At 43.4% G+C, this 17,256-nt stretch overlaps 1 protein-coding gene across 1 annotated transcript in view; it reads right to left on the bottom strand.

Annotated features, from left to right (window-relative positions):
- nup210 (nucleoporin 210) overlaps positions 1-15,243 on the bottom strand; it is a 146,761-nt gene extending 131,518 nt beyond the window's left edge. The window contains exons 1-3 of the mRNA XM_055648193.1: positions 14,561-15,243; positions 6,173-6,309; positions 4,345-4,476 (exon numbers count right to left, since the gene is read on the bottom strand). Of these exons, the coding sequence (XP_055504168.1) occupies positions 4,345-4,476; positions 6,173-6,309; positions 14,561-14,718 (427 nt within the window). The 5' untranslated portion in view covers positions 14,719-15,243. The remainder of the gene's footprint in view (positions 1-4,344; positions 4,477-6,172; positions 6,310-14,560) is intronic.
- Between the last annotated feature and the right edge of the window lie 2,013 nt (positions 15,244-17,256).

Raw genomic sequence — 17,256 nt, 5'->3', positions numbered from 1 at the left:
GATGGGGACCTTGTCAAAAATGTGCATGTATACCACGCATACAACCTTGCCTTCATTACTTTGAGTGGCCACCTCTAAAACCACAATTGGATTAGTGGGGCAGGATTTCCAGTGCACAAAATTATGCTGATTCTCTCGATCAGTCCCTGTCTTTCCAAGTGATCGTAAATCCGATAGTCAAGATTTTCTTTCCAACGGTTTCTCTATTATTGATGCAAGGCTCGTCCACTTAATTTCCTGGCTAATCCTCTCTCGAGCATCTCACACGCTGTTAAAGATCTCCATCAATCTCCCCCTTTGCTTCCCGTAACGCACAAGGATAGATTTCACCAGGCCCGAGAGATTTGACCTTAATGTGCATTGATATTTCTAGCACTTTCTCTTACCTGATACACACATCAAGTGATACAGTGTGGAAACTGGCCCTTCGGCCCAACTTGCCCGAGCTACACTAGTCCCACCTGCCTGTGTTGGGTCCATATTCTTCCAAACCTGTCCTATCCATGTACCTGTCTAACTCTTTCTTAAATGTTGGGATAGTCCCTGCCTCAAATACCTCCTCTGGCAGCTTGGTTCATACACCCACCGCCCTTTGTGTGAAAAAGTTACCCCACAGATTCCTATTGAATCTTTTCCCCTTCACCTTGAAGCTGTGTCCTCTGGTTCTCGATTCCCCTACTCTGGGCAAGAAACTCAGTGCATCTACCCGATCTATTCCATGTTCCAGACCAACAGCACACATCTCCCTTAACTCCATCCTCCCCCTGGTGGATAATGATGCAAAGTATTCATTCAGGATCCTCGGGATCCACACTACAACTTTGCTTTTGGTTTGTGAGGGAAACTACCCTTTCCCAAGCTATTCTCTTCTAATGATTTATAAACGGCTCAGGAATTCTCCAATTTGGTTGACCAGCCCCATTTCACGGCCTCCTCGCTGTTTAAGATCTCCTCTATCTTCTAAAAACAAGAAAGCCATCTGATATATATTTTTTTTTAAACAGAAAGTGACGGTATTACAGACATTCCTGTAATATGACTAGATAGACATGGTTAGAACTCAACAATAATAGGGAGCAGCTAATAATGGGATACTAATAAAAATTGATAGCTAAGCACTTAGAAAATAAGGAGGGATTGGGAGAGTCAATAAAGATCTACAAAAATGGAAACGGTTAAAGACTGAAAAATGCTGCTCAGCGGGATCTGGATATTCGATACACAAACCACTGAAAGTTAGCATGGACGTACAGCAAACAGGAAGACAATCAATATGCCGATATATATTGCAAGATAGTTTAACTACAAGTGTAAAGGCATCTTACTTCCATTAGATCCAGTCCTGGTATGATGACTTCTTCAGAAATATTGTGTATATACCTGGCCTCCCATCTCAGTGAGAATGTTACTTGCAACAGAAGAAGTGTAGCAAATATCCAAGGAGAGATTAAGTGGACAGGGACTGTACTCTCGAGTTGAAAAAAAGAAATTGAAATGCATGACGTTTTAATGGGAATTGTCAGGGTTGGTGCAGAGTCGCTGTTTGCCCTACATGGGATGTCTGGAATCAAAGATGAGACAATCAAAATAAGGAATAAACCAGTCAGGACTAACAAGAAGAATTTAATGAACCAGAGAGCAGTAAAATTTTGGAACTCCTCCAACCTCATTGACTATATCTGCTGTTCTGAATGTGGATTTGTATATATCAGCGAGACCAAGCACAGACTGGCTGATCATTTTGTTCAACATCTCTGCTCAGTCCGCCTTTGGCAAACGCGATCTCCCGGCTGCCAAACACCAACTCACATTCCCATACTGACATTTCTGTCCTGGGCCGCCTCCACTATCATCGTGAAACCAAACCACAAATTTGAGGAACAGCGCCTCTTATTACGTTTGGGCAGCTTACAATCCAGCAGTTTGAATATTTATTTCTCCAACTTCAAGCAAGGGCTTTCCCTCTCTCTCCGCCCCTCCCCCACCCTAGTCGTTTCACTGTCGTCCTGCTTAGTTTCATGTTATCATCTTCTCCACAGCCAACAATGGACCATAGTGGGCTCCACCTTTCCTTGATCTTTGTTGCTGGCTTTGATTTGTCACTATGCACACCTTTCATTCATTTGTTCCATGTACTTCTTCGTCTCTAGTTTCCCTCGTCACCCATTCCTTCTATGCAGAAATGCTGCCTGTCCCGCTGAGTTAATCCAGCATTTTGTGTCTAACTTCGGCTTAGCCACTAAGCCCAATCAACAAATATTTGAATATTCAGGCAATCTTGCCATAACCAGGCATGATGGTGTAGCAGCAGAGCCAAGGACCCAATTTGATCCCGACTACGGCGCCTATCTGTATGGAGTTTGTACGTTCTCGACGAGACCTGCATGGGTTTTCTCCAAGATCTTCAGTTTCCTCCCACATTTCAAAGACGTACAGATTTGTAGGTTAATTGACTTGGTGTAAATGTAAAATGGTCTCCAGTGTGTGTAGGGTAGTGTTAATGTGCGGGGATCACTGATCGATGTGGACCCGGAGGACTGAGGGGCCCGTTTCCGTGCTGTATCTCCGAACTAAAGTGGGAGATTTAAAATAATCAGCAATGGCATAGCTGGTACATTTAACTGAATAAGATCTACTATTGCTACTATTATTTTTGTTCTTAATTGGAGGGTGTGGTTAAGAAAATCAAAAGACAGTAGTCAGGTGAAGGAGGGGTAAAATTGTTTAGTTTGTCACAATTATCCAAGGATTAATTGGTGATTTTAACATATACCATTGTAATATTGTGACTGGAATGGAAACATGATTACAGGCATTCAACAAAGTATTCAATAAAAGCACAAATCAGAAAGCTTGCAACATGTTCGAGGAAAGAAGGTTAGAGGTGGGCTGTGGTTTGTATGGACTCGAGGATCGACAGTTCTTTCGAAAAGGATGATGATATTGTATTTGAAACAGAAAGCAGGAAATAAAGGGCCTGTCCCACTTGGCCGTCAGTCACGCGCGTCATGCGTCCGCACAGCCGTCTGGAGCGTGTGTCGTCATTTGAAGATAGACACAAAATGCAGGAGTAACTCAGCGGGACCGGCAGCATCTCTAGAGAGAAGGAATGGATGATGTTTTCGGGTCGAGACTCTTCTTTGGTCTGAAAGAAAGGTCTCGACCCGAAACATCACCCTTTGCTTCTCTCCAGAGATGCTGCCGGTCCTGCTGAGTTACTCCTGCATTTTGTGTCTATCTCCATTCGTCTTGGCCTCGCTCTGGGAGTGGGGGCGGATCCGGCTCCACAACGGCCGTGAGCCCCAGGCCGAGCTCGGCGATTGCTTGCCTGCTTCTGCTGCTGTTGGAGGTGAGACGTAGGGCGTCCCACTTGGCTGTCATTTATGCGACAGGCCAGTGGCGCGCGAAGCTTTCGTGCAGAATGAAATCCTGGAGCGCTGCGAGATACAGCGCGCAACTCTACACTCCTCCACGCCACTCCATGCGCCCGTCCCACGCTAGCCACACGCTACCAGGTCGCGTAAATGAGGGCCAAGTGGGACAGGCCCTTAAGGAACTAATTTGAGCAGTCAGCAGTTTAGTGGGGAAACAGGGTCAACGCAGCAGGTGACCTCATGAACATGAAAAGCTCAAGAGGGCAAAAGGAAAGATACAAGACAAGACCAAAAAAAAAACAAGATCAGGGTTAGTGATGCAAAGACATAGCTTGAAGGGCAAGATAATTGATGAAAACACAGGGCCTCTGATGGTACAGTAACAGTGCCAAACAAGTCCTCAAGATCTATGCTCTCAGAGACAAGTGAACAAGGAAATAACATTTAGTTTACAATTGGTTGCAAATTTATGAAAAGCATTTTGACAAATAAAACTCACATGACAATCCAAGAGAGCTTCTTCCCCTCTGCTATCAGACTTGTGAATGGTCCTTCCATAAGGCAGGGGGCAGGCCTGATTTTCCAAACACTTCACTGTGGACATTGGACTTTTTCCAGTGGAACCGTTATACTATAATGTTGACAACTGTAATTCTGCATTTCAGTATAGAAACAAAGAACTGCAGATGCCATTTAATACACTTTGGTATCTTTCTTAGCTCTACCTCTTGTCCTTGTGTTTGGCTTGATTGTATTCATATATAGTATTATCACGCCAACAAAAGCTTTTCACTTTACCTCGGTACACGTGACAAAAGGAAATCTAAACCATTTGTCACAGCAAATGAGCAAAACATTGAGTGATTGTGATTTCCCATCAGTATTTGAAAATGGAGTGGATGGTCCATCAAACGGTTCCATGAGAACACAAGACAGAATTTTACTAATCACCCTGTAATTATTTACATACCTTCTGAATCCAAAGCCCTGATTCTCAATTTCAGTGGAGAATCTTCCAAGTAAAGTTCACGAGTTGTCGACACAATTTCAATTTCACTGATGACATCAACTATCACGTCACATCGCAAAACTCGGCCAATTGCTATTAAAAGAAAAACATGCACAAAAGGAATTAAAAAACAATATTTTGTTCAAATTCTCCAAAACTTATCTTCTCATGATAAATTGAAACTTGTTTTAACAAATCTATTTTAAACCTGTCACTACACCTAATTTTCACCATCTCCTCTTCTTCTTGCATACGGTGTGCACAGTCTAAAGATGTAGGACAACTTGTTCTATTTGATCTTATTTTATTGTGCCCACCAGGTTGATTGCATTCGTCGAAACAGGGCGAACCACGTGAAGGTTGCAATCTCCCACCCCGCCATCTCCCCCAACTCCCATTTACTTAAATGTTAAGTTTTATAACGAGTGTCATGACTCTCGTTTGTCATTCTTGAATACTTCGTGCTTGTGTATTCCACAATTTTCTAACTAGTGATGACAGCGTTGAGAATTTAAATTTAACAAAAGCATGCACATAGCTAGAAGACAAATAAAAATGGAGGTTACATCACATGGGCCTGAAACCACAACAGGAACTTACTTCACCTATAGGAAGATAATATGCAGTGTGCTGAATGAAGATCAAAATACAGAAGTCATCATGGGTACAATTAACACCACAAATGTCTTAAGAACAAAAGTAAAGGAACATTCTCAAAAAACAGCATTCAAGAGACAACTGGATGCTAAAGGAGTCACAGATTCACACAATAGGCCCTTCGACCCAACCAGAGCAGTTCACATCTGGCCCACACCCATCCAAATCTTTCCTGCCTCAATGTTTTTCAATGCTATAATTGTACACATCTCTACCACGTTTGCTTTTGATTATTCACTACTCTGTATATGAAAAATCTGGCCCTCAGGTCCCTTTCAAATATTTCCTCTCTCACCTTAAATCTATGGATGCGGCAGCATCTATGGAGCGACTGGAGAAGGGTTTCGGCCCGAAATATTCGCTCCATAGATGTTGCCGCACCCGCTGAGTTTCTCCAGCAATTTTGTCTACCAGAAGAAAGGACAGACAGACTGCTGGCGAGGCAGTCACTGCAGGTAGCGCCACTCGGAGCAGCCTCACAAACATCGTGTATACCCTTATAGGACGTCCCAACCCTTGTACTGAATGTTTTGGCCAATGAATGCAAGTATGCTACATGCCTGCATCAACGCCCCATCTACCCATGTTACCACTTTCAGGTAATTATATACTTGGACCCCTAGGTCTTTCTGTTCTATAACACACCCCAGGGCCTTGCCATTCACTGATATATCCTGGCCTGGTTTTAACTTCCAAATATACATCAACTTCACACTTGGCTGAGTAAGCTTCCATCGGTCATTCCTTTACCCATTTTTCTAATTGATGTAGATCCTGCAGTGACCATAGACAACCTTTTTTCACTGTTCACTGCACTACCATCCACAAACTTACTAATTGTGCCACCTACATTCTAATACAAACCGTTAACATGTGACAATGAATTGACCTTGAAACCTTGAAACAAACATTTAATAAACATGCTACCTCAGAAATATTATTTTCCTTTTTATTTAAATACACAGAATAAATAAGCAGCTGGTAAGAAAGCCACTAGCTATGTTTGGCCTAGAACTTCAAAATGGATTAAAGGATAATTTCAGTATAATTGAAATGTTAATAACAAATTAAGGTGATAAAATAAATTGTACAAATATTAACTTCCATAACTAATTGATTTAGAGAAGAATACCTATTTCTTCAGCAAAAATAATGCTGGTGAGGCGGACTGCTTGAGATGCACGTGCCAAAACAACTGCTGTCTGTGAACAGTGTTGGTCACTTGGGTTCACAGGTTCAATGATGGCAACTTCTGGTCTCGTTGACCACCTAGAATAACAAATTGTAATTAAAACGATGTCGTCAAAAATGACTAAACAATCAAGAATAATTTCATGATATCAGTACATAATAGCAGTGCTAATAAAGAATACAATTGATAGGTAATATTTAATTTCACTAAAAACGGAACCTACAAAAATAAAGAAATTCAGTCTGATTTAAAAGTTATCCAGTTTGAATCATTGTGAATAGTTTGGTTTAGAGATACAACGCAGAAACAGGCCTGTCGGCCCACCGGGTCCGCGCCAACCAGCGATCCCTGCACATTAACACAATCCTACACACACACTAGGGACAACTTTTACATTTACCAAGCCAATTAACCTACAAACCTGTACATCTTTGGAGTAGGAGAAAACCGAAGATCTCAGAGAAAACCCACGTGGTCACGGGGAGAACGTACACTCAGAACAGACAGCACCCGTAGTCGGGATCGAACCTGTGCCTCTGACGCTGTAAGGCAGCAACTCTACCACTGCACCACCATTACCACCCTATACATACTTCTACACATATCTTTGTCATAATGTGAAAGCTAAATCCATTGATACATTTTCCACGTATGGCCGAACCAAACTTCACTGGAACTTCAGGAGGGCCCCGACCCCATATTGTGGGATGCCAGAACTAACTGTTGAGCCTTCCCGAGGTGTCATGAGCCAAACTCAACAAAACACCAGTGAATGATGATGTACTTGTAATGAACCGGATTTGATAAGGGAACTCAAGGTAAAGGAACCATAAGGAGGAAGTGACCATAAGGGAGCCATGAGGGAGGAGCTGGCCAAAGTTGACTGGAAAGGGACCCTAGCAGGGATGACAGTGAAACAGCAATGGCAGGTATTTCTGGGAATAATCCAGAAGATGCAGGATCATTTCATTCCAAAGAGGAAGAAAGATTCTGAGGGGAGTAAGAGGCGACCGTGGCTGACAAGGGAAGTCAAGGACAGTATAAAAATAAGAGAGAAGACGTATAACATAGCAAAGATGAGCAGGAAGCCAGAGGATCGGGAAACTTTTAAAAGTCACCAGAAGGTAACTAAAAAGGCAATACAGGGAGAAAAGATGAAGTACGAAGGTAAGCTAGCACAGAATATAAAGGAGGATAGTAAAAGCTTATTTACGAATATGAAGACAAATGTGGATTCCTTGAAGACAGAAACAGGTGAATTTATTATGGAGAACAAGGAAATGGCAAACAAGTTGAATAGGTACTTTGGTTCTTTCTTCACTAAGGAAGACAACAATCTCCCAGATGTACTGGGGGACAGAGCACCTAGGGTGATGGAGGAACTGAAGGAAATCCACATTGGTCAGGAAATGGTGTTGGGTAGACTGATGGGACTGAAGGCTGATAAATCCCCAGGGCCTGATGGTCTGCATCCCAGGTTACTCAAGTTACATTGTTACAAAACCTACCATCAGCGGTGCTACAAATCTCCCACTGCCTTTCCGTGCGATTTTGGAGGCTTTGCGGGAGGGCATGTTATTTTGCTTTTTGCTGTGGCTTCATTGTTCGGATCTCGAGATTATCACATTTTTGATATGGGTGTCTATTACTATTTCCTTCACAACGGTCAATTTTGTAATTAGCTACAGTTAGGTAACTAATTATATGCTTTAATTTCAGGTCATCCAAGTAAGATGTTTCATATTTGTTTCAGAATGCTTCAATCTACAACAAAATTTCATTCAGTTCTCTTAATTTTTAAGAAAGTTATGGGCTTTTGACTGTCCTCGATCACAGCTTTTGCATTAAGTCAATGGAAAAGCAATAGAGAACAAGATGCTAATTTCCGAGTATGAAAAGGACCATAACATTTTTAATACTGAAGATATGAAAGTGTATTAGGTATCATGTTAAAGATCTTTTGATGCTTTATCCGATGGGATAAATTAAAGGACTGATTTTTAAACTCTCAAAATTTTGTAACGTTCCTACTAGGTGGTGGCTCTAGAAATCGTGGACGCATTGATGATCACTTTCCAATGCTCTATAAATTCTGGATCAGTTCCTGTGGGTTGGAGGGTAGCTAATGCTATCCCACTTTTCAAGAAAGGAGGGAGAGAGAAAGCAGGGAATTATAGACTAATTAGCCTGACATCAGTAGTGGGGAATATGCTGGAGTCGATTATCAAAGATGTAATAGCAGCGCATTTGGATAACAGTAACAGGCTCCGTCCAAGTCAGCATGGATTTACGAAGGGGTAATCATGTTCGACAAATCTTCTGGAATTTTTTGAGGATGTAACAAATAAAATGGACAAGGGAGAACCAGTGGATGTAGTGTACCTGGACTTTCAGAAAGCCTTTGATAAGGTCCTACACAGGAGATTAGTGGGCAAAATTAGAATACATGGTATTGTGGGTAGAGTGCTGACATGGACAGAAAATTGGTTGTCAGACAGGAAACAAAGAGTAGGGATTAACGGGTCCCTTTCAGAATGGCAGGCAGTGACTAGTGGGGTACCGCAAGGCTCGGTGCTGGGACGGCAGTTATTTACAATATACATTAATAATTTAGAAGAATTAATTAAAAGTAACATGAACAAATTTGTTGATATCACAAAGCTGGGTGGCAGTGTGAACTGTGAGGAGGATGCAGAGGGAGTTCAGAACCAGGGGCCACAGTTTAAGAATGAGGGATAGGCCATTTAGAACTGAGATGAGGAAAAACGTTTCCACATAGTTGTGAATTTGTAGAATTCTCTGCCTCAGAAGGCAGTGGAGTCCAATTCACTGGATGCACTAAGAGAGAGTTAAATCAAGCTCTTAGGGCTAGCGGAATCAAGGGGTATGAGGAGAAGGCAGGAACAGGGTACTGATTGTGGATGATCAGCCGTGATCACATTGAATGGCGGTGCTGGCTCGAAAGGCCGAATGGCCTTCTCCCGCACCTATCGTCTATGTATCTACGATCAGTTTTTTCATGTTAACATGTAGGTAGCTGATTATTGCATATGGAGTTATTGCCCTTAGCACAAGTTGGCACATTCAGTTTAGATAGTACTTTGGCTCTGGGCTTGGTTTTCTTACTTGAGCGTTTATCCTGAAAAAGGAACAAGAGCCGTTGATTCTTAAAATAGAAATGTATTATGAATTGCATTGCAATTGGTATTGTGGGGGGAGGGGGAGAGAGGGGAGAAGGAAGGGGAAGAGAAAGTTTGCCATGAAAGGTTCAAAGACCAAGCCCCAACTCCACTTTCACACAGTGGGCGACAACTTTCTGACATTTAAAAACTTATTAAATTTGAAACAAATGTTTTTCACCAGCACATCTTAAAAAAGCAAGTGGGCGACACGGTGGCGCAGCAGTAATGTTACTGCCTTACAATGGCAGAGAACCGTGTTTGATCCTGACTATGGGTGCTATCTGTATGGAGTTTGTACGCTCTCCCCGTGACCTGCGTGGGTTCTCCCAGGTGCTCCGATATCCTCCCACACTCCAAAGATGTACATGTTTGTAGGTTAACTGGCTTCAGTAAGAATTGTTCCTAATAGTGTGTGTACGGGGTGATCGCTGGTCGGCACAGACTCATTGGGCTGAAAGGCCTGTTTCCGCGCTGCATCTCTACACTAAACACCTCATGAATTTATTAGCAGTTCCGAGCTACCATGATCCGCAGTGCATACATAAATATCTGGAGTAATTGCTGCACAAACAGCTAAACCAAAACATTCTGGTTGGAATCACCAAAGCCACCCAGAAAGATCTGGTACATCATCACTAACTCTAGAGGGAAAGGTACCAGCAGTAACCTAGAAATACCTAAACCAAAACTCAGGAAGTGGTATGTGACGTCAATGTACTTCTGGTAAGCACACAAGGCAAATCAAATTCAACTGGGAGGAAAGAAGAGTGCTAGAATTATTCAGTGTTTTTGGAGAACATGGATAGATAATGTTTCAGGTCAGACCCTTCTCCTGAATGATTGTTGTGGGGAGGGGATAAGACAAATTCAAGCTGGGCGGTGGAACAAAGTCTGGCAATCGAGAGGTGAATACAGGCAAGAGAGGTTTTCTATTGACAGATGGACAGTTGGACAAAGGTCGGAGATTAAAAGACAAAAAGTATGAGATAAGGAGTAAAGGATTGTAGGAATGTGAAGCCAGAAGGAGGAATATAAGTGGGGGTGGGCACATCCAGGTGAGGCAAAGGGAACAGTGGGAAAAGCAGGAGGAGGTGTTGTTTGCACATTAGGTATATAAAACCACCCCCTCCCCAGATACTTTCCTCTGCAACAGAGAGGATGTAATATTGGTCCTTATACCTCCTCCCTCACACCCATCCAGGGATCCCAGCAGTCCTCCCAGATGAGACGGGGGTTCACAGAGACCGCCTCTACCATCATCCACTTCATTTGGTGCTCCCACTGTGGCCTTCGTTACATTGGCAAGACCAAGTGTCGACAAGGCGAGTGTTTGGTAGAACACTTGTGCTCGGGCTGGACAGACCTGCTGAATCTCCCAGTTCCTACTCAATCCCATACTTGCGTTTCTGCCCTGGCCCTCCTGGCTTTTCCAGAGTGAGGCCACACAACACAAACTGGAGGAACTGCACCCCATATTCAGCTCAAGTCACTTACAACCAGACGGTATGAACACTGCATTCTCCAATTTTAAGTCGAATAACTAACCTCACAAACACCCCCCCAGAGATAGACAGAACCTTGATTAGTACGGGTGTCAGGGGTTATGGGGAGAAGGCAGGAGAATGGGGTAAGGAGGGAGAGATAGATCAGCCATGATTAAATGGCAGCATAGACTTGATGGGCCAAATGGCCTAATACTTCTCCTATTAATTATGACCTTATGAAACAATAGGGTTGTAATATTAGGCGATTTTAACTTTCCAAATACCAACTGCGATTACCATAATGCCAAGGGGCTAGATGGGAGAGAACTTAAGGGTGTTTGAGAAAGTTTTCTGTAGATAGCTCTACCGGAGAAGGGGCTACCCTTGACTTTGTCTTAGAAAATGAGACTGGGTAAGTGGCTGACATATCAGTGTGGGAGCACTCTGGGATCAGTGATCATAATTCTATTGGTTTGAGGACAGTTCAAGAAGATAGGACTGGTCCTCAAGTCCTAAATTGGAGGAAATTGTTAATTTCAATGGCATCAAAAGTTAACTGCAAGAGGGTGTTTGCAAGCAGGGAGACGTCTGGCAAGTGGAAGGCTTTCCAAAGTGAGACACAAAGAGTTCAGCACCTGCATTTCTTGTAAACTGCAAGGCTGGCAAAATTAGAGAATCTTGGTTAATAAGGGAAATTGATGGTCTGGTCAGGAAAAGGAGGCATATATCTATCACGTCAAGCAATCAAGCAAGTCTCTGTGGATTATAAAAAAATGTCAGAGTCCAATTTAGAAGGAAATCAGAATGGCAAAAAGAGGGCATAAGATATCTCTGGCAGAAGTTAAAGGGGAAATTGAAAAGATTCTACAAATATATTAAGAATATAGGAATAGCTAGGGGAGAGTAGGTCCCTTTGGGATTAGTTTGCCAATCTGTGCGTGCAGCAGTGGGAAATGAGCAAGGTCTTAAATTAATACTTTTCATTTGTGTAAGCTGTGAAGTAGGCCATGGAAGTTCGAGAGTTCAGGAAGACAAGAGTGGAAGACAAGAGTGATATCTTGGAGTATATAAAGATTTCATAGCAACATTTTAAAGGTGGTGTTGGAGGTTAAAGAATGCATAAGCTGGGCAAATCCCTGAGGCCCAACTGGGTGCATCGTAGGATGTTACAGTAAGCAAGGGAGGAGACCCTGACAGTGATTATTGTATCCTGTTAGCCACTGATAAAGGGGCAGAAGACTGGAGGATAACCAATGTATTTAAGGGCAACAAGGATAAGCCAAGGGCCAGTAGGCTGATGAGCCTTACGTCAATGGTGGGAAAATTATTTGAAGGGATTCTGAGAGAAAGGATTTGTTTGCATTTCAAAAGGCAAGGACTGATTATGGATAGTCAGCAGAACTTTATGCATCAGAATATTACATCTCAGAAATTAGATCGATTTTTTTTTTAAGAAGGGTTTTTTGGAAAATTGGGGTTTTTTTTAATTCCTTCTCACAATTTTCTGTAATGCAAAACTGTCATCTGAAAATGTATCAGGAAACAAGACCTAAGAAAATATTTTTTTCACATAAATGGAGTGAATTCTTGTGTGGGAAGGAACTGCAGGTGCCGGTTTACATCAAAGAGACACAAAATGCTGGAGTAATTCAGCTGGACAGGCAGCATCTCTGGAGAGAAAAAATGGGCAAAACTTTTCGTGTCAAGACCCTTCTTAGTCTGAAGAAGGGTCTCGACCTGAAAAGTCACCCATTCCTACTATCCAGAGATCCTGCCTGCCCTGTCGACTTCATTTTTATTCCGTGTGCCAGATAGTTTGGTCATGATTTGTGAATTCCCCACAGGCAAATTTCTGTTGTCCCAACAGTCATAAAGTGGATATAGACACAAAATGCTGGAGTAACTCAGCGGGGCAGGCAGCATCTCTTTTGTCCTTGGGCTCCTCCACTGTTACAGAGATCACTTCTTTAACATTATGGCAGGCACTGATAGGATAGCGATCTGTTTCCTATAGGGTGATTTCACAAAAGGTCACTGGAGCATAGATCCGCACCCACGTGACCGAAAATCTCAAGTGGAGGACATGCTATACATCCGGTACATGTTAGTGAATGGGAAAACACGCACTTTCCCACCCATTAAAAACATCGAAAACGGCCAGTTTTTGAGCTGCAATTTACTGTGCCAGTCGGGGTGACCGTGAGGCACAGCTACCTAGATTTTCAGTCCAAAAAAAAAAATAGAAACTAAGGTAAATTAAAGAGGGAGCTGAAGGCGCCAATCCAGCGGAAGTGAACAGCGGACATTTGCCGTGGAGATTTAAAGGTCCAAAATATCGGGAATTGTCGCGTTTGCTCGCTGCATTTCACCAATAAAGATAAAAAAGTCAATAATGCCTTACTTTTGATGAAATGCAGCAAGCAAACACGATAATTCCCGATATTTTGGATCTTTAAATCTCCACGGCAAATGTCCGATAAGCATTTCCGCTGGATTTGCACCTTCAGCTCCCTCTTGAATTTACCTTAGTTTCTATCTTTTTTTTGCACTGTAAATTTAGGTAGCTGTGCCTCACGGTCACCCCGACTGGCACAGTAAATTGCAGCTCAAAAACTGGCCGTTTTCGATGTTTTTAACGGGTGTGAAAGTGCTTGTTTTCCCATTCACTAACATGTACCGGATGTATAGCATGTCCTCCACTTGAGATTTTCGGTCACGTGGGTGCGGATCTACGCTCCAGTGACCTTTTGTGAAATCACCCTATATTGGGGGTTGTCTGAAAATTTACCATTGAAGGTTAAGGTGAGGGAGATGGTTTAAAGGGGATCTTAAGAATATATCTTTCCACAGGAAGTAGTTGGTATCTGAAATAAGTTGCCATTGTGCCAATCATAACAGGAACAATTTAAGAGTTATCAGGACAGATAATTGAACGAGAAGGGCACAGTGGCATATGGAATTTATACAAGAAAGTGGGATTAGTTTCATTAGGCATGCTGGTCAGCAGAGACTCCATGGGCTGAATGGCCAGCTTATAAACTGTAGAACTGTCTGAAGAAGGGTTTTGGCCCGAAACGTTGCCTATTTCCTTGGCTCCATAGATGCTGCCTCACCCGCTGAGTTTCTCCAGCATTTTTGTCTACCTTCGATTTTCCAGCATCTGCAGTTCCTTCTTAAACAAACTGTAGAACTCTTATGACCTCCTGAATGTAGTGGGTCTCAGGATGTGAGATAAGACACTCAAGCCCAAGACGAGAACACATATTTACAGAAAGTAAGGTGACCCTTCAGAATTTTCTACCACACAGGGCAAGGAAAGGCAAAGATGAGTAAAATAATGTCACGAAAAAGGAGTTTGAAAGTTATAGGAAGAGAGGGGAAAGATGATATTGAGAGTATCAATGTCGTGCTAAGTGACATAATTCTGTTCCTATTACAGAGCAAAGGCATGGCAGGCAAAGTGGGGGCGAAGGGCCTGTTCCTATGTTATACAATGTAACCTTCAGATCAAAACTTCACGTGTTCTCAATGGCATGCAACTGAAATGAAACAAGTTCAATTTGCAACTCTTTAATTTACTTGTTGCTAGATGTGAAAAAATAAATAGTAACGTTTCAAATATGCATAACGGTTCACAGACAGTTCGCATTATTTATTCTTACCATTTATAACATCCTTCCGTGGCCTCCAGTGTAAAGTTGACCGTTGTGCTTCTGGCAAAAGGGAGCAATACTTTGGGAATGTTCAGCTTCGAGGCTTCAGAGCAAAAATAGATGCAGCTCGCCACTACCAATATCCAGTTATGAAAGCAGAGACCCATGATCTCGTCCACAGTTCAATTGCCACAAGTGATGATAGCTGATACTTAAATTGGAAAAGGGTGATTGGAGTTCAAGTCCAACCCACGAGGTTCACAAACCGAGTTTAAAATATGAATTTCAAAGTTGGGGCTCAGCCAGAGAAGGTTCATTAGGCTCACGAAGAATAAATAATGAGGCCGTCAGCCAAGTTGCAGTGTGAAATATATACAAATCCAGTCAGTTCAGTGAACAAGTGGAGAACGCCGGTAGCAGCAACAGCCCATTGATGTGCTCAGCTCCTCCTCAAAGGCCCTGCTTTCTGTTTGCACGCTCGGCCTCTCCTTACACCACGCTGGGAATAGCGGAGAGAGGAGGAGGAAGGAAGGAAGGGGAGGGGGCTTCCTCACACGCTTCTTATTTTTTTCAAAAACATGTCTGCGAAGCGCGATCCTTCTTGCAACCAATACTGCCGTTCCCCACACGAGAAAAGCCCGCCTTTTACAAGCATTGAATGAGCGTCTCACGTCAACCTCCCCCAAAGCCACCCCCGCAACGCATGCGCCTGTAGAGAAAGCAAAGAGAGACGAGCCTCCTCCGGCCGGGCCGGCTACTGCTCTCTATCTCTCTATCTCCCACCCTCTCACCCTCTCACCTCACCCTCTCTCCCTCACCCTCTCTCCCTCTCCCCGCCGCGACAAGAAATCACAACTAGATGTGATAATAAAGAGGAAATTATTCTCGTCTGCTTCTCCTCCGTTTCCTCAAGAGTTTCACCTGAATAACCTCCAAACTATCTGCAATGCAATCACCCTGTTACGAGACACGCAGACAGGTCGACAAACTCGCGGTCTAACATCCTTCCGCTTCTTGCCTGTGGCTGGGGACTTTGTACTCAACCCCCCCTAGACGCACCGTCTAAACAAAGGGGCGAAGATGGGCGCACAAATGCAGGAGCAACTCAGTGGGACAGGCAGCATCTCTGGAGAGAAGGAACGGGTGACGTTTCGGGTCGAGTGTCAGGGCAGAGGGGGACACAGAGGGCTACGGTGTGATAGATCAAAGTAGACGCTGCTCAAGGGAATGTAGAATGGTGCATTGTTAGCTGAAGGGAAGGCGACAAGGAGGCAAACAATCAGAATGAATCAGAAGGACAGTGAAACTAGTCAGAGAACTGGGGTGGGGGGAGGGACGGAGAGAGAGGAACAGCAAAGGTTTTCAAGCAAAGTCAAGAGTGTTCGGCAACCCGAGCGTCCAGGACGGAAAAGGCTGCAAAAAGTTGTAAACGCTGCCCAGTACAACATCGGCTCTGACCTCCCTACCATTGAGGGGATCTATCGCAGTCGCTGCCTCAAAAAGGCTGCCAACATCATCAAGGACCCACACCATCCTGGCCACACACTCATCTCTCTGCTGCCATCAGGGAGAAGGTACAGGAGCCTGAAATCTGCAACATCCAGGTTCAGGAACAGCTACTTCCCCACAGCCATCAGGCTATTAAACTCGCCATCAAACAAACTCTGAACTATAACAGCCTATTGCACGTTATCTGTTTATTTATATGTGTACATATATTTTCTATGGTGTACAGACACACTGATCTGTTCTGTATTTATGCTTACAATATTCTGTTGTGCTGCTGCAAGCAAGAATTTCATTGTCCTATCTGAGACACATGACAATAAACTCTCTTGACTTGACTAATTGCATCAGTGTGCTGGGACCAGGAAAGATCTTGGGAAATATGCACGCCCAGGAATTTGAAGTTCTTGACCCATTCCACAATTGGCCCGTTGATATAAATGTGACTGTGGGTCCCTATCCTACCCCTTCCAAAGTCCACAATCAGTTCATTGGTTTTGATGGTGTTGAGAGCCAGGTTGTTGTGCTGGCATCATTTGGTCAATCGGTCAATCTCACTTCTATACTCTGACTCGTCACCATCAGTGATTCGTCCCACAACTGTGGTGTCGTTGGCGAACTTGATGATGAAGTTCACATTATGTCCGGCTACGCAGTCATGAGTATAGAGTGAGTAAAGCAGAGGGCTGAGCAATCACCTTTGAGGTGCTCTCGTGCTGATTGTTATCGAGGATGATACATTTCCACCAATACGGACAGACTGTGGTCTGTGGATGAGGAAGTCGAGGATCCATTCGCAGAGGGATGAACAGAGACCCAGATCTGAGAGCTTGGTAAGCAGCTTGGAGGCGATGATTGTATTAAATGCTGAGCTGTAATCAATGAATAACAGCCTGACATATGAGTTTTTGTTATCCAAGTGGTCCAGAGCGGAGTGGAGAGCCAGTGAGATCGCATCCACCATTGATCTGTTATAGGGGTAAGCGAACTGCAGTGGGTCGAGGTAGGAGTTGATGTGCGCCATAATCAACCTCGCAAATCACTTCATCCCCACAGACGTTAGTGCCACTGATCGATAGTCATTGAGGCACATCACTTTACTCTTCTTGGGCACCAGTATTATTGATGCCCTTTTAAAGCAGGTGGAAACCTCAGACCTCAGAAGCGAGAGGTTGAAAACGTCCGTAAAAACTCCAGCC

This window comes from Leucoraja erinacea, chromosome 16 (genome assembly GCF_028641065.1).
Source record: "Leucoraja erinacea ecotype New England chromosome 16, Leri_hhj_1, whole genome shotgun sequence".
Lineage (NCBI taxonomy): Eukaryota > Metazoa > Chordata > Chondrichthyes > Rajiformes > Rajidae > Leucoraja > Leucoraja erinaceus.
This window is presented reverse-complemented; position numbering and strand designations above follow the sequence as displayed.